Source organism: Rana temporaria, chromosome 5, assembly GCF_905171775.1.
Source record: "Rana temporaria chromosome 5, aRanTem1.1, whole genome shotgun sequence".
NCBI classification, from domain to species: domain Eukaryota; kingdom Metazoa; phylum Chordata; class Amphibia; order Anura; family Ranidae; genus Rana; species Rana temporaria.
In genome coordinates this window covers 231,846,576-231,871,037 of record NC_053493.1, presented here as the reverse complement: position 1 = coordinate 231,871,037, position 24,462 = coordinate 231,846,576, and the positions used below count along the sequence as shown (strand labels likewise).

General features: G+C 41.2%; 1 protein-coding gene across 3 annotated transcripts in view; it reads left to right on the top strand.

Moving 5' to 3' along the window:
* The window catches only part of DROSHA (drosha ribonuclease III), a 478,288-nt gene that overhangs the window by 380,693 nt on the left and 73,133 nt on the right, over positions 1–24,462 (top strand). For all 3 annotated transcript variants that reach the window (XM_040353574.1, XM_040353573.1, XM_040353575.1), the window contains 2 exons: positions 13,849–13,951; positions 19,381–19,451. In XM_040353574.1, coding sequence (XP_040209508.1) covers positions 13,849–13,951; positions 19,381–19,451 — 174 coding nt within the window. The remainder of the gene's footprint in view (positions 1–13,848; positions 13,952–19,380; positions 19,452–24,462) is intronic.

Below are 24,462 nucleotides of genomic sequence, written 5' to 3'. Positions count from 1 at the left end.
GGTGCGTGGTCCGACCAGGTGATAGAGTGGATGCGAGAGTCAATAACATTCTGTAGTAGCCATTTGTCAGAAATGAACATGTCAATCCTGGAATAAGTGTTGTGACGCGAGGAGAGAAACGTATAGTCCCTCTCCTCCACATGACAACACCTCCATATGTCAAAAAGATCATTCTCTCTAAAAAAAGGTGAATAGAGGGGAAGAAATCCTCTTGGGACCGGAAGAAACATCCATAGTGACATCTGGAACAATATTAAAATCCCCACATAACAGCAGATGACCTTCCTGTACTTTTCGAACCTTCTCAAGCACGGATCTATGAAACTTCAATTGACCGTGGTTCGGGGCATACAAGTTTGCAATAGTATACAAAACATTGTCTAATTTACAAACTAATATAACAAACCTTCCATTCGGATCAGTAGTGCAGGATATTAACTGAAAAGAAATAGTGTCACGGATGGCAATCAAGACACCCCTTTGTTTTCTAGAAAAGTCCGCCTTAAAAACATAGGGAAAGGATCTATTGTTACATTGGGGGGTCGCCCCTTGAGCAAAGTGTGTTTCCTGCACACAAAGTACATCGCATTTGTGGGAGATAGCAGTTCTCCAAAGCGAAGAACGTTTTGCTGGGTGGTTCAGTCCCTTCACATTAAGTGAAAGAAAATTGATAGACATTGTGAATAGCGTGTAGAAGCTGCTGGAATGTGCCGATGAAGTTCAAATTTTGGGAGTAGTGTGCAGAAAATAACTACCTAGTACACTATATACTAGAATGATAAGAGGAAAATAAAAATAAAAACACAGGGCAAAACAAAACAAACAAACAAAATAAAAAGGCACACAAATATAATAAAAAATAGGTATCAGTGAGTTGCTCAATCAGAACAGGAACAAGGAAGTAGGATATTCAAGGCAAGATATGCTGAAACAGAAATATATCCTACAAACTTGGATAGAGCAATACCAGAACAAAAGTGTCAAATGCAACTAATGTCGGGTGATATTAGTAACCCGACACTATAACAGGGTAATGTTCAAACAGCAAAGGATGTAAAGACTGGCATCCAGGGAACATTGTTGCAGTGAAAAATAACATCAACAAATACTTCTTCAATGTATCACTTTGCAGCAGGGATGTGATGAGCTGTGTTGCTTCCTTTACCAAGATGTATACCGTCCATAGCCCGTCTTTCCTCATCAGATAGTTCAGGGAGAATGCCCCACGAGTGCAGCAAGCAAAGTCCATCCAGAGGCTTGGATATGATGATGGTTTTCCCGTTAGATGTTATCAGCAATGTAGCAGGATGTCTCCACTTATATGGGATCTTATGGTTGTTTAAAGCTTTTGTGACAGTTTTCAGCTGCCTTCTCATATTGAGAGTATATTTTGACAAATCAGCGTACATATGAACCTCCTTATAGGCAGGGAGTTCAGGTTGGGATCGAGCTCTGGTCAGCAATTTCTCTTTAGTAGGGAAAAAATGTATTTTCATGAGAACATCGCGTGGGACGGATGCGTCCAGGTGTTTCGGTTTAGGAATGCGGTGTATACGGTCAATCATTCTTTCTATTGGGGATATGTCCGGTAACAAGGCCATTATCATGTCTCCCGCATACTTTTGTAGATCTGCCTGAGCAATAGATTCAGGAACTCCCCTCAGTTTAATGTTTTCCCTCCTAGAGCGATCTTCCAAATCCGCGATTTTAGCACGCATCCAATCTGCATCATTCATTTGATCTCTATATGCGTTAACCAAATTGTTCACAGTTTTTGATTGTTTCTCAATCTTATTTTCTACATGGAGGACCCTCTCTCCCAAACCTTTCATTTCAATAGAAAAGTTATTGAGCATAGCAGATATATTCACCATAAGTGACGATTGAAGGGATAAAAGCATATCCTTCATGGTAGTATCAAGGACCGGTTGGCCTGAGGTAGGATAACAGGCTATTGATGATGCTACTTTAAGGCCTACCTGGTCCTGGCTTGATGATGTCGCAGGAATTACAGGGGATTGCTCTGAATGGTCATATTTCATCTGCGTTTTAGCCGGACTTTTAGAGGATGGACTATGAGGGGGAGACACCTCCAGGTTAAATACATGAGAGTCTGGATCCCAGTTGTCCTGTATCTCATCAGGGAGATCAGTATAATAGGAGGATGGCATTACCTCAGATCCGTGGGGGCCATTTTGAAGCTGATCCTCTGCTGCAGCTGACATATCAGACATGTCAGTCAGCTTTCTAAAGCGAGTTTCTTTAATCCGCTTGCGTGACTGCATCGAGTGTGGTCTCCCCTCACAGAATATCAGTCTCAGGCGATTCACAGAGCGATATTTTGATGGATTGGCCGAGAAATCCCCAGATGCCAGTCAGAGCTGTTAGCTCAGGCATCCATCACGATGCATGCAGGCCACGCCCCTCACATTTGGCACTTTTCAAGGGAGGAGATACCTGTATAATACAGGTATTTGCTCCCACTTCTAGATTGCCACAGAATCTGCGGCAATCTACGCCATGTCCGGCCCCTCCTTCGACCCCCCCTGCTGTCTTCAGGGAGATGCACAGGTCCCAGAAGACAACAGGGACAGTCAGGATGTGCAGCGCGACTCACGCATGCACAGTAGGGAACCAGGCTGTGTTTCCCTAAGGCTTCACTTCCTGATTCCCTTACTGAAGATGCCGGCGCCTGAATCCGGGAGCTGAGAGACAGGTCTGCTTCGGGTGAGGATATCACGGGCGCCCTGGACAGGTAAGTGTCCTAATATTAAAAGTCAGCAGCTGCAGTATTTGTAGCTGCTGACTTTATTTAAAAAAAAAATTCCGGCAGAACCTCGCTTTAAGTGGTTAAAGGTTTCAATCATGTCTTCCATTTCCCTTCTTACCTCCAGACTGTACATATTAAGCTCCTAAAGTCTCTCCTGATCTGTTTTATCCTTCAGAGCTTTTACCGTTTTTGTTGCCCATCTCTGGACCCTTTCTTTCTTATCAATATAGTTTGTAAGTGAGGTCTCCAGAACTGGGCACAGTATTTTAAATGAAGTCTCCCTAAATATCTGTATTGGGGAATTGGACCCTCCTTCCCCCTATTGGTTATCCCTGGTTAGTATGCAGCCCAGAATTATGTTTCCCCACTGCATGGCCACACTGTTTTTATACACATTAATCTATATTTGTTTGTATATATAAGTGTGTGTGTGTATGTGTGTATATATATATACATATATATATACATACACACACACACAGTGCCTTGAAAAAGTATTCATACCCCTCGACATTTTCTAAATTTTATCATAAATTAAATAAAAGGATTTTAAATGTTTTTTTACAAATAAATACGCGAAAAATATGGCATGCATTTGTATTCACCCCCCCCAATGCTTTGTAGAGCCATCTTTTGCTGTAATGACAGCTGCAAGTCTTTTTTGGGGATGTCTCTTCCAGCTTTGCACATTTAGAGAGTGACGTTTTTGCCCATTCTTCTTTGCAAAATAGCTCAAGCTCTGTCAGATTGGATAGCGAGTGTCTGTGAACAGCAATTTTCAAGTCTTGCTCCAGATTTTCAATTGGATTTATGTCTGGACTTTGACTGGGCCATTCTAACACATGACTATGCTTTGATCTAAAACATTCTGTTGTAGCTCTGGCTGTATGTTTAGGGTTGTTGTCCTGCTTGACGGTGAACCTCCGCCCCAGTCTCAAGTCTTTGACAGACTCTTAACAGGTTTTTTTCTAAGATTGCCCTGTATTTGACTCCATCCAACTTCCCATTAACTCTTACCAGCTTCACTGTCCCTGTTGAAGTAAAGCAGTGAACAGTGAGATATTTAAAGCTTGGAATATTTTTTTTTATAACCTAACCCTGCTTTAAACCTCTCCACAGCTTTAACCCTGACCTGTCTGGTGGGTTCCTTGGCCTTCATGATGCTGTTTGTTCCCTAAAGTTCTGAGGGCTTCACAGCAGAGATTAAATTACACACAGGTGGACTATTTACTATTAGATGACTTCTGAAGGCAATTGGTTCTACTAGATATTATTTGGGGGTAATGGGGGCTGAATACAAATGCACCCCACGCTTTTCAGATATTAATTTGTAAAAAGTGTTAAAAACCATTTATAATTTCCCCTTTTCTTCACAAGTATGTGCCACTTTGTGTGGGTCTATCCCAATAAAATACATTTGCGTTTTTGGTTGTACCATGACAAAATGTGTACAAGATCAAGGGGTATGAATACTTTTCAAGGCACTGTGTATATATAAATAAAATCATTGATCTCAGTATTTATCTTTCTTTTTTCCCTACCTATTAACTTCAGCTTTCTCACAGTAAAATGTGACAGTGCTGGCTATTTAAATTGAGTTTCATTAGCTAATTTGATGATAAAATCTAGAAAAGCTTTACGTTTTGGCATTTGCGTCTTTATAAATGTCACAATCGTTAGGATAGACTAAATTTGTATGTATAGAACTCCCCCTCTCTCCACCCTACACACATTCTCTTTCTGCTAATTTGCTGATGAAAAAATTATAAAACCAACTGTAGCCATTTTCCAGATGAGTATCTAATCAGCAATAATGGAAAAATATGGCATTAAAGTACAGTCGCACAATTAAAATACTTTCTTCTTGCTTAACCTTTAAATTTTTAGCAGATAAATATGCTCTTATTACATAAAGAATGTAAGAATTTTTTTTTTTTTTTTTTATTGCAATTTAAAAAAAAAATGATCAAAGTACATTTGTGCCAATTTTGTAACCCAAAGAGCTCTGTGACAGGCAGTTATTTAATGTATCTTACAGTATAAGACATTTCAGATATGCCAATAAATATTTTATCACTCTGAATGTTAACAACGACATTGAACTATTCCATTGCATTAAATTGCCGTTTCTATTCTAGTTAAAATGAATGCTTTAACCCAGCAGTTACCAATCTCATTTATTCTGCTTTCTGTTTGAGAGCATCTTCTGCTAGTAACTAGAACTATAGAACACTCACTACCAGTATAGACATTTGATATTTTTTTCTTTCCTTTCTACATTCAACATTAACACAGACTAAAGCATAGAACAGTGAATAGATAGAAGGTTGCCACAAAAATGCCCCCTCCCTCCTGCCGAGTGATCCCACAGCAAGCAGCTGACTATTGCCTTGTCCCCTCTCTCTTCTTTGGCTCACTGACTTTGATTGACATCAGTGGGAGCCAATGGTGCCCGCTGAGTATCTCACCCAATCAGGAGGCAGAGCCCTGGACAGCACGATCAACATGGGGCCCAGGTAAGTATGAGGGGGGCTGCTGCACACAGAAGTTGCATTAAGATAAAAAAAAACCTTCTGCCTGTAGAACCACTTTCAGGTTTTAACCTTCTGTGTTGCAAAATCCCCCCAGCCCTTCCTTTTGCTTACCTCAGCCCAATCTGATCCAGCAGTGTGCACAAGAGCAGTGGCTCTTGCCACTGTCTCCCTCCTCCCTGGGCAGATTTATACCAGCGGGAGCTATTGGCTCCCGCTGCTATCAATCAAATTGTGTGCCAAGAGGGCGGGGCGATCTGACCACTCTGTCAATAGAAGTAGACAGGGCAGCTCAGAAGCGAGCATGTATTGGTGCTCCAAGGGCTTTCCAAGGGGGCTTCCAAGAGGAGCCTGGAGTGCCAGCGGGTGACCCCAGAAAAAGAGGATCGGTGCTGCTCTGTGCAAAACGATACCATGTTTGATGTTTTAATAAAAAAAAAAAAAAATAAGCTTTTGTCAGGGCTTCTCTGTGTTTAGGTTGCTCAGTTAATTGCCAGTACTTATCATGCCATGGTGGCTCCCCCTGTTGATCATCTCCTGCCTGTCTATCAAGCCCACAGCCCGCCCCTTCTGGCTATTTAAACTGCCTGGTTCATTTCTTCAATGCCTTTGCCTTGGTCAAATTATCTAGAGACTCTGCTGTGCTCCTGTTGAAGACTTGCCTGGCTGACGTCCCTTCTGGTTCCTGATCCTCTCTGCTGCCTCTGACTACTCTGATCTCTGTCTTCCTGAATTTCTGGCTTGTTTTGACTACCCACGAACCCTGGCTATGTTTTGGCTATTTTTTCCCAGTTATACCATTTTTACCATTTTATTAAAAGGTGTGATTTTTACTGCATTTTCTCTCCATCTGTTTCATGGTTCCTGACAGTAGACGAGGGCCATGAATTAAGATGATGTAGGCAATCCACCTAGCAGTAATATTTGTTTCCAGGTTGAATGAGCAGGATCACTGCATTGATCAGTTTGCCATAGCATTACAGACACTTCTGATTCTCACTGCTTGCCTGGATCTTCCCACTGTGGCTGTTCCAGTACAAACTGTGTTGCAGGCCATCCCTGCTGCTACTCCAGTCTCTGTGCAGGCACCTGCCTTGAATATTACCTCTGTAAGAGGTTTGTCTGGTTCTGCTTCGCTTTCCCATCGATTTGGGAGCGATCCAGCTCAATGCAGAGGGTTTCTTACCCAGGTTGGAATATACTTTGGGATGGTGCCCCAGGCATTCCTCATGGACAAAAGCAAAGTAGGCTTCATTATTTCTTTGCTTTCTGATAGAGCTTTGGCCTGGAAAACCCTCTAGGGGAGATGCAAAAACCCATTGTCCTGATGTAACCAGAGTTTGTGGCTTCCTTTTAAAAGGGTATTTGACGTTCCCGCACGCTCCACTTCTGCTGCCAAGAGCCTTATGTCCATCAAACAGACTATGAGAACTGTTGCCGATTACGCCATTGAATTCTGTACTTTGGCAGCAGAGGTCGCTTGGAGCAATGAGGCCCTTGTGCCTGCTTTTTCTCATGGTCTCTCAGATAACATCAAAGATGAGATGGCAGCCCGAGACATACCTACAGATCAGAAAAAGTTGATCACGTTTGCCATTCTCATTTGCTCCATACTTTGAGAAAGACCTTCCTTTAAAACAGCGCTTGTGGTAGCCTCCTGTACGTTTGACTCCGAGCTTTGCAGTCCCACCCTTGCCTTCCTCACCTCCCATGCCTCCTGGTACCGAGTCTGCCAGTGAAGTAGAACCCATGTAGTTGAGCTTCACATGTTTCTGTACGAATGAGGGCCTTCAGGAGGAGCAAAAGATTGTGCCTTTAATGTGCCCAGGCAGGTCACTTCTTGGAATTTTGTCCTACCCATGCGAGAAACACTTGCACCTGAGGTCCTGTAAGGGACAGACCTTACGTGTCGTTGTTACGTCCCCAGTTATTTTGAAGGATAAGCCTCTAGTTTTGACTACCCTTTCATGGTCTGAGTCGGCCATCGATACGCAGGCTCTACCCTCATGAAACACTTTGTGTATTACAGGCAGCTAGAGATCTTTCAGTGTTATCACTGCTCACCTCCTCCTAAGAATACTAGATACATGGCTGCCTCAGACTCAAACACTTTGAGACACTTGTCCAAGACAAATATGCAGAGCTCCTATTCTTAAATGGGTTGTAAAGGTAAACATTTGTTTCCCCCTAAATAGCTTCCTTTACCTTAGTGCAGTCCTCCTTCACTTACCTCATCCTTCGATTTTGCTTTTAAATGTCCTTATTTCTTCTGAGAAATTTTCACTTCCTGTTCTTCTGTCTGTAACTCCACACAGTAATGCAAGGCTTTCTCCCTGGTGGGGAGAAAGCCTCTTGAGGGGGGAGGGGGCCAGCAGGAGTGTCAGGACACCCACTAACACACAGCTCCTTTCTCTATCTGCGAAGTAGAGAGTGTCCTGACTTGCCTGCTCTCCCCCTCCTCAAAAGGCTTTCTCCACACCAGGGAGAAAGCCTTGCATTACGGTGTGTAGTTACAGACAGAAGAACAGGAAGTGAGGATTTCTCAGAAGAAATAAGGACATTTAAAAGCAAAATCGAAGGATGAGGTAAGTAAAGGAGGACTGCACTAAAGGTAAAGGAAGCTATTTAGGGATTTTTTTTTTTTTTTACCTTTACAACCCCTTTAATACTTCATCAATTTAGTGGCTTAGAAAGTACTGAAGCCATTGGATAAGCTTGGCAGCCAAGGAACTAGTTTGCTCCAAAAAAGAAAACTGCAATAGTAGCTCAATTACTTGCTTGCTACAGATACCTTTATGTGGCAGGCAAGGGAATTTCTTGCAGTGCTATAGGTGGTAAATCATTCAGACACTAATGATGAACCCGTTATAATACAAACACAATTGTTTTGATGATGATCTGTAATGGACTCCTTGTGATAACAATCAAAAAACCTCAATTAAGTGCTTTATTCTTTTAGTATCATGTTTTTGAGGCTCTTGTATAACATGCCTACACATACCACTACTACTGTTGGAGGAAGACATTTTAGCCTGTACAATACAGTTTTAGAAAAAGTTCCCTGTACATTTAGAAAAAAAACGTCCAGAGCTTGTCGTAATGCAAGATGCATTATATAGATGGTAATATAAAATGAGCTAAAATTTCAAAGCACTTAACAGAAAAGGTAAGTGCTTCTTTAGCAGTGTTAGATTTCAAGCTTTTTAGACAGATATTTCTGTTAGTGTTTAACCTTCCATGAACCTCATGTATAAAGAATTTCAGTCTCATCCAGCATTTGGGAATGAGAACTGACCTGCATGGTAAATGGGGAACTGAACAGCGAGTTACTTCTAAGTTATATTTTAAGACTTTCAGTAAAGAGTAATATGGAACTAATATTAAAAATACTTTATAAATATCTTCAAATATTAAAGACCAACTCGGTAAAAAAATAAAATATATATATATGTTTTGTTTTTGGCTAGAGCGGAGATGAGTTTTAACGTCACTTCCTGTCTGTGTGATATGTATATAAGAAATGGGAGGAACAGTTGTCCCACATTGTCAAATGTTCTAAGGGCCAATTCACATGGATGTTTCTTTTTTTCTTTCTGTTCAGTTTAGTTCATTTATTTATTTTTTTGGGTTAAAAATCGGATGCAGATGTCAATTTTGACATCCATTTTCATGTCCGCGAACGTCCGTTTTACATCCGCGAACGTCTGTTTTTACATCGGCTGATGTCCGTTTTTCATCTTTTTTTATTGCTTTTTCTTCAGTGTCTCATCCTTTTTTCATCTATCATATGATGTCCTCTCAGGAGGCGCCGCTCGCACAATCTGTCACCAGCTGTGTCCACCAGATACCGCCAACGACTGATCAGTGTACCGGCTCGCTGCCAGTACCATATAACCACTGTGACCAATCACAGCAGGTCGCATGACTGTTTTAAACAATGTATGACTTCCTTTCATGCCATTAATTGTGTACAATTGTGTTGCTAGCTGTGATTGGTCAATTTGATCACATGGTACAGACAGGGCCAATCACAGCCCATCTATTACATGTGATTTAGCTTTGACCAATCATAGCTACAGTAATCACAACAAAACAAACTGAATAAATTCAGTAAAATGCTTGCTTATAGCAATGTAATAAACTGCTATAAGCATTCCTAATGTGTAAACAAATAAAATCTTGATCACTTCCCCAGAGTAGCACAATGTTACTATGGTAACATTATATTGCTCTGGTCACAGAGTGTTAAAAAAAAAAGTCAAGAAAAAAAATATATATTTATTTTTCATATTGTCACCAGTCAGTGTTCCTGATCACTGCCACACCAGTTTGATGACACTGTACTGCACTGGTGATAGTATGTAAAAAAAAAAAATAATAATTATGACAATAAAATTACAACTTAAAAAAAACCTGCCATGCCTCTTACTAAATACCTTGGACTGTCTACTTTCCAAAAAGAGGTAATTTGGGGGGTGTTTGTACTGTCCTTGTCAGGATTGATCAATTTTCAGTTACATTATATACCATATTTTTTTTATATAACTTTCCTACAGACTAAACAATATACACTGATTTGGGTTATTTTTCCACATTTTCAGTCTTTTTTTCATTTATTTAGCAACAAATACCACCAAAGGAAAGCTCTAGTTGGGTACAGTGTTGCATGACTGCTCATTGAAAGTGCGACAGTGCTGGCATTTTTGCATTGAGGTCAATGGGATACAATTTTGCATTGAAGTCAATATATAGGGTGTTTTTGCATTGAAGTCAATGGGACGCAATTGTGCATTGAAGTCAGTGGGATGTAGCATACTATTATCAGCATTATTTAGCAGTGCATCCCTAATGAATACTGTAAACTGTAAGGTATGTTTTATTTTTTTTTGTTTTTGCAGTCAGTTAGAATTGTCCAGGCTTAAAGCGGAATTAAACCAAAAATTAAACATGTTGCAGCGTGCCATCCCTGTTGATTTGGTGGCGGCATTCCTTTTTTTTTTTTTGTCTCAATCACCTCTGTTTTCACCTGGTTATTCTGCCAGTAACCCACCTCTTGTATTGGCATGCCTACTTTCTGGATAAAGGGGCAACAAAGACACCTTTGGACAGCAACAGTGTTACTCTGGGAGAGGGGAGTATTTGATGCACTAGCAGATTTAGATATACGAACAAATTGAAGCCAAACTCCAGCTTCAACACTTTTACGCAATTACAGCAACAATTGTATTTAATTTTTGGGGGGGTGTTACTGCTACATCTGCAGGACAACCTCTTCTGTTGAAGTACAACATACTTACTGGCTGGATCATCAGGTAAAATAAAGGGACCAAAGCCTATAAAATAAAACAAAAATGTAGCTACCACCTGATGGGTATTGTTTAAAAAAAAAAATTCTAGCTTGTGATGCTGCTTTGTGTTTTCCAACATTATTGTAAATTGTATAGTGAACATCAGTTGTGCTGCTGATAAAACAAATCCCTTTACGTACCTTCTTTGTTGTGGGGTTACATTTTGGCACTGCCTACCACTTCCATATGAATATTTTAGATCTGTACATACTAAATACCTACTTAAAGCATAACTAAAAGCAAACTTGTTTTTAGGTTGAGTGTAGATGAGCTAGAACACCTGTCAGTTTTAATTGCTGTTAGTGCTCCCAATAGGGAAATTCACTTTCTCTATTTGTCCTGTTTACCTTTATCAATGAAAATGAAAGTGAAAGCAAAAGAAAATCCAATTTTTTGGGCTGTCTCTAGAAAAGTAATAGAGAGGAAATCTTCAATAAGGGATACTAGTTCTGGTGACCTGGGGGTCCCCAAGGGATTCCCTTAAAGCGGTTTTATACCCGCAGCAGCTTTTTTTTTTTTTTTTTTACACACCTGAAAAGCTAAAGGCATAACGAGCTAGTATGCACCGCATACATAGCTCATTATGAAATACTTACCTTGGAACGAAGCGTGGGGATCTTACCTGTTCCACGCAGAGGGAGATGTCATCTTGCCTCGGCGTGTCTTCCGGGTATCGCCGCTCCAGCGCTGTGATTGGCTGGAGCAGCGATGTCGTCACTCCCGCGCATGCACGCGGGAGACTTCTTTCCGGCAAGGTCCGGCGGGTGCCGGCCCTTTAGCCGAGGATCCCCGCTGTGCATGCGCCGCTGCAATCAGCGGCTCATTGCGAGGGGAATATCTCCCAAACCGTGCAGGTTTAGGAGATATTCTTTTTACCTACAGGTGAGCCTTATTATACGCTTACCTGTAGGTAAAAGTGGTAGTACAGAGTTTACTACCACTTTAATTTGCAAGAATTTCCTCTCACTCCGTTTTGGATATGGGACAGGAAGTGAAGGTAAATCTCCCCACTGAGACACAGATGGCAAAAAAAAAACTGACATTGGGTATACACCTCCTTTGCTATATGCAAAAAAAAAAAAGTTTTTGCCTATAGTTCTTCTTTAAATCAACAGCAGATATCATCATCAGAACTAAAGTCTCTGGCATTTTGGAATTGTGTTTTGCTGCATGTTTCCTAAGTGGGGTCGGTAAGCACATATAGGCAAATATGTGAAAATTGGGGCAATTAAAAGTACAACTGTTTAGCTGCAACCGTTAATAATTTGTACTGGTAAATATCAACCTAGTAATCTGGTTTCAGTGGGCAACATCCCATTAATTACACTTTTTCTGTCCTGGCCAGCAGTGTTAATTTTGGCAGCAAATTTAGATTTAGTTTTAAGCCCCATACACACCATCAGTTTTCCTGCAGGTTTTTCTCTTCAGTTTTTCCAAAACCATGTAGTACAAGGGCCTGCCTGATTGCATAAGAATTGAAACTCTTAAGGTTTTACCTCATATTAGATGGTTTTGGTAAACCTGAAGAGAAAAATCTGCAGGAAAACTGATAGTGTGCATGTTGCTATAGTCTTAAAGGGGTTGTAAAGGTTTGTCTCTTATTTTCTAAATAGGTTCCTTTAAGCTAGTGCATTGTTGGTTCACTTACCTTTTCCTTTCATTTCCCTTCTAAATCGTTCCCGCGTCGGATTTAATTATTTTTTTTTTCGGCGTAAGTACGTTACGCACGTCGCCATTCACAAACCTGTCGGGGCGCCGTAATTTCACGCAAAGCACGTCGGGAAATTTACTAACGGAGCATGCGCAGAACGTTCGGCGCGGGAGCGTGCCTAATTTAAATGGTACACACCCCATTTGAATTAGGCGGGCTTGCGCTGGACGTCTTTACGTTACTCCGCCGCAAGTTTATACTCAAGTGCTTTGTGGATCAAGCACTTACGAAAAAAACTTGCGGCGGTGTAACGTAAAGACGATACGTTACGCCGCCGCATTTGTACCTGAATCTGGCCCTTTGTCTCTATACCCTGTAAACAGTAATTTCAGCAAAAAAAAAAAATTCCTTTACAACTCCTTTAATTTTGAAGTCAAAATTCTATTTAGTTTTAGTCTTATTCTTTTGACTAAAATGTCATTTTAGTTTTTTGACTAAAATGCCATTTTAGTTTTAGGTGTTTTAGTCGTATTTTAGTCGACTAAAATGGTATTCATTTAGTTGACTAAAATGTTTTAGTCAACGTAATTAACACTGCTGGCTAGAGGGTTGACTTTTGGGTTCTGAAATCTTAAGCCCCGTACACATGGTCGGACCTTTGTCTGACCAAAATCACATCGGAATTCCAACGGAATTCCATCGGAGTAACAGAGAACATGTTCTCTATCGAAACTCCGACGGAATTCATCGGAATTTCCGATGGAAAAAGTCTTCCGAATTCCAATCGTGTGTACGGGGCATTAGAGATACTCCAGCAAAGCAGTTTACCCAGGCCCTGAGCTGTACATTGACTTTCTGAGAAAGTAAAGCACCTCAAAAGCAAAAATTCAAGTAAGAACACCCTTCATCTTTTACATATTATTAAATAATGTAAAATAAATAAACTGGTTAAGCCACTGAAATCCCCATGATCAAAAATTGGAGACATGGTGTCCACCTAGTGACATATTAGTAAAATAAAAATGATGGCTCATGTAGCTTTCTCAAGATTGCCTTCTTAATCAATACATTATAGGATTACTTGTACTTTAACCACATCGGCACCCATGTCAGTTTGTTTGTTTGCTGCATGTAAAGAAATCGAACTTGCTTGTTTGTGACTAAGGGTAATAAAACAGAGGGCCTTCCTTGCCATGCTGTTCAAAGATTTTCCATGGGAACTTTTAAATATTAATAGCCTAGATTACATCCACAGACAGGTTCATGTCCATACTGCTGTTTACAAAGGGATTGTAGGTAAGGACCTCTACAGGCAGGGGTCCCAGGAAAGTAGGGATATTGTCTTTGGAAATTGCATTTAACTACCTGAAGGAGTTCTATTAAAATGAAGCCATTTTTTCATATGTACTGTAATTTAATATATAGAGGATGCTTTCATGTAATATAAAATAGAAGAGACCAAAGGAAAAAAGAAATGCTCTTTTTATATGTGTGCACAATTATGACAGGAACTGTGTGTGGTTAATATGATCTTCTATTCTTCTATAGAAACTGGAACTGGATCGTTTTATGCTGTATGCTCATGGACCAGACTTGTGTAGAGAATCAGATTTGCGGCATGCCATGGCAAACTGCTTTGAAGCTCTGATGGGTAATTAGTGTATAGTTTTGATTTTGTGCATGAACAATTTATGGATTCTTACAGCCTTATTAGAAACATCTGTCTGAGAAAGATTTGAATGTATAAGGGTTTTTTTCCCCCCGAAATTCTAAGGTTTGGTTTTGTGATGAGAGATGCATCCATAAGTAATTTGAATCTTGTTTGTTTCAGGACTGTCAGGTGGTTTTCATCATATTTTTATCATCTTTTTATATAGTCCCAGCATATTTAATTGCTTTGCACTATAATCTCTGAGTGCAGTACTGCAGCAATATTTAATTCTGTCTTGACAGCTCCCACTCCTGCAGTATCTGTATATGCAAATATGCATAGATGGGATGTCTTCTGCACGCAGTAAAATATGTTTATGCATTTGACTGTTAATTATAGAAGATATAATAGCTTGTCTGGGTTTATCTTAACCACTTAAGGACCACCTAACGCCGATCTATGTTGGCAGAATGGCACGGCTGGGCACAGGCACGTACAGGTGCGTTGCCCTTTAAGTGTCCAGTCGTGGGGCGTGCCGCCGGCGGTGCATGCTCGCGACCCGGTCCGAAGCTCCCTGACACCGCCCACGGGATCCACGAACCCGATCCCCGCCGGTGTCCCACAATCGGGGTCACAGGAGCTGAAGAATGGGGAGAGGTGAGTGTAAACAAACCTTCCCCATTCTTCTCTGTGGCTAGTCACTTATCGTCTGTTCTTTGTTATAGGGAACGACGATCAGTGACGTCACACGTCCAGCCACGCCCCCCTACAGTAAAAATCACTCCCTTAGGACACACTTAACCCCTTAGTGCCTAGTGGTCAACCCCTTCACTGCCATTGTCATTTTCACAGTAATCAGTGCATTTTTATAGCACTTTTTGCTGTGAAAATGACAATGGTCCCAGAAATGTGTCAAAAGTGTCGGATGTGTCCACCATAATGTCGCAGTCATGAAAAAAATTGCTGATCGCTGATATTACTAGTAAAAAAAAAATATTAATAAAAATGACATAAAACTATCCCCTATTTTGTAAACGCTATGGGCTAGATTCAGGTAGATGCGCCTGATCTTACGGCGGCGCAGCGTATCCTATTTACGCTACGCCGCCGCAACTTACAGGAGCAAGTGTCCATACTTAACATTGAGTGCGCCTCATAGAAGCAGGCACAACGTTACGCCGAAAAAACCTTACGCAAACAACGTAAAAAATGAATGTACGTTTGTGAATCGGCGTATCTAGGTAATTTGCATACTCTGCGCCAAAAACGACGGAAGCGCCACCTAGCGGCCAGCGTGAGAATGTACCCTAAGATACGACGGCGTAAGAGAATTATGCCAGTCGTATCTTAGGCTAATGTCGGCGTATCTAGCTTTCTGAATACAGAAAGTAGATACGCCGGCGCAGCTTTGAATTTACGCGGCGTATCTATGGATACGCCGGCGTAATTCTTTGCTGAATCTAGCCCTATAACTTTTGCGCAAACCAATTAAAAAATGCTTATTGCGATTTTTTTTTTTACCAAAAATATGTAGAAGAATAAGTATCAGCCTAAACTGAGGGAAAAAATATGTTTTTTTATATATTTTTGGGGGATATTTATTATAGCAAAAAGTAAAAAATATTGGTTTTTTTTTCAAAATTGTCGCTCTATTTTTGTTTATAGCGCAAAAAATAAAAACCGCAGAGGTGATCAAATACCACCAAAAGAAAGCTCTATTTGTAAGAAAAAAGTTTGGGAGCCACATCGCACGACCGCGCAATTGTCTGTTAAAACGATGCAGTGCCGAATCGCAAAAAGGGGCCAGGTCCTTTACCTGCATAATGGTCCGGGTCTTAAGTGGTTAAGATATATGTCCCCTTACAGTCTCTTTCAGAGAATCCTAATTTGACAGTAATGGCAAACAAGATGCCAGTTCACTGTAACACTGACCAAAGAACAGATTTTTCCTCCCATGCAGGAATGCGCCATGTCCCATTTATTGGGTCAAAACTCTTATCACATAGTAAGATTTTTATAAACCTTAACTGAAAATATTACCTGTGTTTAGTAGTTAAACATTTTTTGTTCACTACCTTAAAAAAAAACACTTGCTGTATCTTTATTACAACTAGCAAGATGTTACATTATTGAAAGTGTTAGTCTACCAAAAGTGATATTTTAGTTATAGGTGGATTCTGGTGTACTGAATCAGCCCCGCTTTCTTATGTTTTTTTTTTTATACTCCAACAACAAGTTCTCCCTGCCATAATTTCTAGCTGTGTCTACTTGAGAACTTTGAGTGCTCCCACATACCTTTGGCGTTTCAGTTCCTACTGTTCGATGTAATGTAAAATATATTTTTCATAATGGACACAGCAGGTATGAAGACCTGACAGCTCTAGGGTATATATATGTTTCCGCTAGAGTCCCCCAGGAAAAAAAAAATGATAGGTGATTTAACTCTTTGACATCTATCAAAATAAAATATGAGTTTTAGGACTTTTTTATACATTATTAAAGGGGTTGTAAAAAAAAAAAAATCCCTAAATAACTTCCTTTACCTTAGTGCAGTCCTCCTTCACTTACCTCATCCTTCGATTTTGCTTTTAAATGTCCTTATTTCTTCTGAGAAATCCTCACTTCCTATTCTTCTGTCTGTAACTCCACACAGTAATGCAAGGCTTTCTCCCTGGTGTGGAGAAAGCCTCCTGAGGGGGGTGGGAGCGAGCAGGAGGGTCAGGATGCCCACACAGCTCCTTTCTCTATCTGCAAAGTAGATACCATGTTTCCCCGAAAATAAGCCCGGGTCTTATATAAATTTTGGCACCCAAAAACACACTAGGGCTTATTTTCGGGGTAGGTCTTATCATGCCGTGTGCTGTCTTCTCTCCCCCATGCCTGTCATAAATCCCCTGTGGAACGGTGTAAAGTGCTTGTAAAATCCTAGAATCCACTACATATTGCAAAATGTGTATGTCTCTGCAATCCATTAGTGCCACATACCTTATAGTGCTTGGCACATCTGTAACCCACCAAAGCTCTCTTCCCCTTCTTCGAGCACTGCAGAGGCAGGGGGGCCTGACATCCCCGCTGACAGCTTGCAGAAGAGTAGAGTGACATCAGCTGAGCGCCGCTCGGCGCTTCCATGGCCAGCCGAACATCTCCTGCTGACAGCTTGTAAATACCATAAGCAGAGCGGAGTGACATCAGCCGTGCGCCGTTTGGTGCTTCTGTGCTCCGTCGGAAGCCTCTTCCAAGCTCCGAGAACTGCAGAGAAAGGGGGGCCCAACATCCCCTGCTGACAGCTTGCAAATAAGCAGAGTAATATCAGTTGTGCGCCGCTCGGCGCTTCTGTGCTCCGTCGGAAGCCTCTTCCAAGCTCCGAGAACTGCAGAGGGAGGGGAGCTTGAGATCCCCCACTGACATCTGAGAGGAGAAGAGGAAAGCAGCGTGAGATGAGCTGAGAGCAGCGGAAGGTCAGCGATATGCCGAAGGTATTTGGCACAACTAGATCGCCTAAACACCCACACACACACACTCTCTACACTTAATAACACTGTAATAGAGTGGGCAGCACTGTAAACTAGGTCTTATTTTCGGGGTAGGGCTTATATTGCAGCCCTTCCCGAAAATCACACTAGGTCTTATTTTCGAGGTAGGTCTTATTTTCGGGGAAACACGGTAGCATCCTGACCCTCCTGCTCGACCCCTTCCCCCTCAAGAGGCTTTCTCCACACCAGGGAGAAAGCCTTCCATCACTGTGTGTAGTTACAAACAGAAGAACAGGAAGTGAGGATTTCTCAGAAGAAATAAGGACATTTAAAAGCAAAATCGAAGGATGAGGTAAGTGAAGGAGGACTGCACTAAGGTAAAGGAAGCAATTTAGAGAAAAAAAAATGCTTTTACAACTCCTTTAAGTATTTGTTTGCTCATACTCGTGTGTATTTAAAAACCCCTTACAACATATTTATCAGGAAACATTTGCGCTAAAGGAAAAGATCACCAAAACTGGACAAATTAAATCTATGGGCCTTAGGCATCAAAATCCCGTAACAAGTGTTAAAGGTGTCAATTCAAGCTATAAAACATACTACCATTTGATTAATCAAAAAGGAAAAATTCCATGCATTATCAATCCAGGGAATTGTTTCCATGCTTTTGATAATGGCTGATTTACCAAAAAAATTTTTTATTTTTTTTAACACAATGAAAAATCACTATTTAGGTAGGTACTAATGTAATTTATACAGTTGAGGCCTAAAGTATATGAGGTAGACCAAAGAAAATTTGAACATACCTCATAAACCCCGGTCTTCCTCCACTAATGTGGTGACTCTGTTTGAAGGCATTTCCAGGGTTTGGCTGCAAAACTATCTGTCTTAAAAGCACTGATACAGTGGGTGACCGCGATATTGTGTCAATCTCGCTCTCTTTCTTAGCGAGATTGACCACCTACGAGCCCCAGCGCCGAGCCGGCTGGCCGAGATGGGGAAAAAGCCGTCATAGAAGCGACGGGGATCCGACTTGTATTCCCGCCAATTCTAGCTGCAGCGTTTGGTATAAATCATGAGGGGGAATTCCACGCCAAATTTTAAATAAAAAAACGGCATGGGTTCCCCCCCCAGGGGCATACCAGGCCCTTAGGTCTGGTATGGGTTGTAAGGAGAACCCCCCTACGCCGAAAAAACGGCGTAGGGGTCCCCCTATAATCCATACCAGACCCGTATCCAAAGCACGCCGGTCAGGAAAGGAGTGGGGACGAGCGAGCGCCCCCCCCTGAGCCGTACCAAGCTCAGGGGGGGTTGGGTGCTCTGGGGCAGGGGGTGCGCACTGCGGCCCCCCACCTCAGAGCACCCTGTCCCCATGTTGATAAGGACAGGGCCTCTACCCGACAACCCTGGCCGTTGGTTGTCGGGGTCTACGGGCAGGGGGCTTATCGGAATCTGGGAGCCCCCTTTAATAAAGGGGCCCCCGAGATACCGGCCCCCCACTTTAGGTGAATGAATATGGGGTACCGAGAGATGACAGGAGCGTACACCTGCTAAACCGACAATGCGTTTGCAGAGTGGATGCATTGCACAGGCGAATTTCTGTGCATGACACAGGGGCCCTTTCGCCGGTCGACACCCATACTCCACAAACACCCTTCTCCAAATCAGGAAGTGTATCTCAACCAGTCTCAGTCCGCCCCAGTCAGCTCTTTAGAGCGGGTTGCGGGAGAACCAACAATGGGTGACACTATGACAATACATATTAAATACATATTCATTATATTTCCACAACATTAGTTCAGAAGGGGTGGGAGGATTAGGAGGAGGGAGGAGTTGTATTGTTGTCCTTTAATACTCAAGAACATGTTTCAACAGATGTTTGTGTTAAGAGTTTGGACCTTATGCTATAAGGTCCTGGCAAAATGTTCTAATACATTTGCCTATATGTTTCTACAGGTGCTGTTTACTATGAAGGTGGACTTGAAGAGTCAAAGGAGTTATTTGGAAGGTTGTTGTTTGGCACTCAGGTAATGATTTTTTAAAAATTATAAATGTTTACTGCCAAGTTAGTGGATGATAGATTAAGAATGAAGCATAATTGCAGATATAATCGATTTTTAATTTTACTTCCTGTATGGCTCATTTACATTTGTGCTATATGTAGGTATATTTGAAGCAAAGATAAAGTGCTGGCATAATAAGTTATACGTTATCCCTTTAGTATAGTTTACAAAGTCAAAGCAGATGACTTTATTTTGTTTTTTTTTATATGTGTCGGTCTATTACACACTGCTTTTCAGACTACACAGAGCCAGTCACATTGTCCTTAGTACAGTGATAATGTAGGAACGTTGTTTAGAAGCCAGTATGTTTTGGGTTACCCTAGGAAAAAACAAAACAGCCAACCAGGCAGCTGCCATAGTGCCCAATATGGTTTCTGTGGACAGCATAGATTTCTCTCCACTGTTGCCTAAAGGACCTCTTGCATGTAGTGGCTGAACAATACTCGTTGTGGAAATGTACCTTGTTCTTGGTTGCTAGCAATAGAAAGTCACTTGGCAAGATCATTTGAAAAAAAAAGGTACAAAAATGCATGAAAAATTGTATCCCTTTAAATATTATGGAAATCTTCACACTAATGTGCTGTGGAGCATTTTCAAACGTCCTGCATGCTGTGTTTTTGGTGCATGTTTAAAAAGTGCACCAAAAATGCACCTCCCATTGATATGAATGGAAAACGCACTATGGTTGCTTTTTGAGAAGCATGTGTTACAGGTGCAAGATTGAAGTCGGGTAACCAGAAAACGTGCCAAAAATGCATCAAAACCATATATGCATTGTTTGCAACCGAGAAGTGTGACAGGACCCTTACTGTGCTTACAGATCTTTGCTCATATTTAACATTTAATTAAAACTTTGGGTGCTTTTTAATGGAAACTAAAGAGTAAATAGGGGGCCAGGTTTTAGGGTTTAGACTAAGTGTTAAAGGTTAAACATTTTTATGTTAAAAGTTAGTTAATAGGGGTCAAGTGTGTAAAGTTTCAGTGTAGGTAAGAAGACAACTTGAGTATTTTTTTAGTCAAATAACTGTTTATTTAGAAAAATACATATTAAGAGTTTTAGAAGACATCAAGTAACATTCCATACCATTAAATTGTGTAAAGCATTACAACATAATCCAGCTAAATTCTAGAAGAGAAAAAAAAAATACAGATATGGGAAAACAGTGAAAAACTCAAATATACCCACAGGGAAAGTACAAAAAACACATGCCCGTATCTGTAATAGTAAAACAACCACAATCATTAACAGAGGGAGCACATCAGGAGCATAGGAAAAATTCAACTAACCTATGTATCACCAAAGAAAAATGTTTGTCCAAGATGGACAACCAATTGACAAAATACGACCAGCTAGTAAAAAAAAATATGGTAGAACAGAAAGGGGAATTACCAGGGGGAAAGAAACCACCCTGTGAGTACTCACAGATGCTCCGGGGATGATCTAGTTCCTAAAACCAGTTCCCAGGAGTGCCCAAAAACAAGCAAGTAGGATTATGAAAGGCAAGAACATCCAAATTGCTGGGAAACTACAGCCCGGAAGTTGTTTGAGTCACTGTAGGCCCTCCAGCAAGTCCAGGTAGTATGGGTCAACTCAGGTTCCGTACCATCCTCCACCACCAGAGTCTCTATTGCCATTATGTAATTGAGTAACTGGGCCTATTCGAAAATATGAGGTGGGACTGTAGACTTCCAATGCTTCGAGACGACGACACAAGAAGCCAATAACTTTAGTTTTAGTAACTAATTACTTGCAGCCCTGCTTCCTAGATTTTACACTGTGCCATGTGCATTGTTTGATCTATTCATTTTTATGACTGGGGCTATTCTCATGGTCAACCTAGCCATAGGAATGATGAGGATAGGCAGCATTGTCCAGCTCTCTGCAAGCATTGTAGGAGCTGAATATGGCCAGGACTTTTTTATGCAAAGGCTGTGTCGTTCCACAAAGGGCCGCACAGTGAATATCTCAAGAGCAAATATGAAGATAAATGTTTAGGTTTTTGACTTCCACTGTGGGAGGTGGGTGAACAATTTAAAGGATAATTCCATGGTGACGTTGTCCTTTCAGCTTAAAGAAGAAGTATGGCCAAAGCTTTTTTGGCTATGCTTCTCCAATGGATCACAGGAGTACAATTCATTCTGCACTCCTGTGACCCATTCCCTGTGACATCATTGACCTTGTCCAGGCTGGGAAAAGATCCTGACTTTACAGTCTGGATCCACCCAGATGGCTGGAACAGGGGCTGCCTCAGCCTCTCAGCTGTGCTGCTGGGACACTGAGCCCTCCTCTCCCCAACCCTGCACTCGAGTGAGCACTGGAAGGCCAATTTAGAGAGTCAGTTCACAATACAGATGCAGCATTGGATCAGTGCTGCATTCACCTAGGGTTTTTTTTGTAAACCCATATTTCTCTTTTAAAGTCTATGAATGTGTAAAAAAAAAAATCAAAATCAGCAGTACATGCATATTTCCCTATGTAAAAATACTGCTTAGTTCTCCCCTGCTGTACTATTGAACAGCATATCTTACCTCATTTTCATAACATAATGGGAGAGGCGTTCTGTAGTACAGCAGCGTTGAACTCGGGCAGGGCTTACAGCACTTCTTGATGTTTTGTGGACTTCTGACCGGGTCAACAGGCATTTTTCTGTACCTGCTGTGTTTTTAAACCTGGGTAAATGCGCATGTATTGCAAAAATGTAGCAGATATGTTCTCTTTGTTTTATTTTTCTCAGACATACTCTTTAAGCGTTAGGGATAGTTTAAAGGATAGGTTTAGTGGTTTTGTTAAATGTTGAGGTCAGCTTAAGAGGGTTAGGTTACGATTAGGGGTCATGGACATGTAGGGAAAAACTTTTTTACAAACTAAGTGCAAAACATAATATGGAGGAAAAATAAAGTACTGTAGATAGCTGTGCTCTGAAAGCCACATCCATAAATTGCAACACTTTTAAAGAATAACAAAACATTCCAGCAAGCCCTTAAGTAGTGCTAGGGTCTGTAACATAGATTTGTGCGTGTTTGCCTTTGCAACCCTCTGTACATATTTCTCAATATGTCAATAAAACTCCTAAAGTGAAATGGAAGTGTTGTCCTGGCAACAGTGCTTATAATCATATAATTGTTAAATTTGTTCTGGCGTATTTACTGTATTCAGTCAATTGAAATGTATTAAAACAATATATATAAATTGCTGCAATGTGAACTTTTTATAACATGCATAAATTAAAGAAAATGCAGCACCTTCTTTAATCCATTAAAATCGCTGCTCAAGTTGAAAACTATTAAAAACATATACCCGCCAACACAACCTCGCTGAATTCAACTTCTAAGGCTTTGACCCTTTTTTGGCTTTAAAATTAGATTACAGAGTGTGTGTAATTTGGATTTGAAGGATATATACAGGCAATGTTGACAGCATAGTTGTAAAATAGACTTGCATGCTCTGTAAAAACTTTCAGTGGGAGAAGGATAATTTGAAACTGGGGCTCAGATGCCACAATTAAGCTGAATAAAACCTCTTCTTGGATTGCTAAAGCACTTCAAAGATTTTTTTTTTTAAATAGCAGCAGTTTCAGAAATCCAGTGACATGCATAGGTTCCTGAGGTAGGTGTTGTGTCATGTATTTTTTATATTGGAAGCCATGAATGGTAAAAGTGGTTCTAAAGCCCAAAAAAATGTTTTACCTTAAAGCAGAACTTTACCCATAACCACTTGATTACAAATAATGTTCTTTAGCAAGGACCATACATTCCACATAATAATTATGGGCCAGATCCACAGCCAGGCGGCGCAACTTAACTTTTCCGATTTAAGTTACACCGCCGCAAATTTCCCAAGTTAGTGCCCGATCCACAAAGCACTTACCTGGAAATTTGCAGCGGTGTAACTTAAATCCGTCCGGCGCAAGGCGTGCCCAATCTAATGGGGCGAGTCCCATTTAAATTAGGCGCGCTCCCGCGCCGAACGTACTGCGCATGCTCCATCGGGTAAATTACCCGACGTGCATTGCGCTAACTGACGTCACACCGACGTCATTTGCTTAGACGTTAACGTAAATGGCGTCCAGCGCCATTCACGGACGTCTTGCGCAAACGACGTTGAGGTTTAAATTTCGACGCGGGAACGACGGCCATACTTACCATGGCTTAGTCAAATAGGACTCAGCCCTAGTTTTACGCGACGTAACTCGACGGAAACAACGTAGATTTAGATAGACGGGCCGTTTGGGACGTTCGGGGATCGCCGTAAGTCTTCATTTGCATATTCTACGCCGGCCGCAATGGCCTCGCCACCTAGTGGCCGGCCTAGAATTGCATCCTTAAGATCCGACAGTGTAATTCAATTACACCTGTCGGATCTTAGGGCTAGCTATGCGTAACTGATTCTAAGAATCGGCCGCATAGTTAGAAACAGAGATACGACGGCGTATCAGTAGATTAGCCGTCGTATCTCGTTTGAGAATCTGGCCCTATGCCACCAAAATCAGTGTGTGCTGTAAATTGACTTCAGCATTGCTCCTGTGTTTGTTCTTGCTGGAGGCTGCAATAGCCCCTGAACAGCAGTAAATCATAAAGAAGAATTAATCCCATCACTTTAACAGTTTCAAAATACAGTTACATTCCTGGAATACCGGGATTGCTAGCTGTCACATTTGCTTGTGTCCTCAACCAAACTGTCAAACCATCAAATGGCTAGTGTCCTAACTGATCACATGTGCAGCACCATGGTAGTTACAGATCAAACAGAAGCATCTTCTATGGCTGTACAGGATAGGAGGGTTTAATTCTACTTTAACGCTGTCAGCAGATCGGCCTCTACAAGTTCAGGAGTGCCTAAAAACAGAGAGCAACTGAGTATGTGCAAAGCAGGGCGAGACAGTGTATTACTGGATTTTAAACAGTATAGACCAATATTTTTAATGTTTTACATACAGTGGTAAAAATTATTTGATTTCCTGCAGAGTTTGTACGT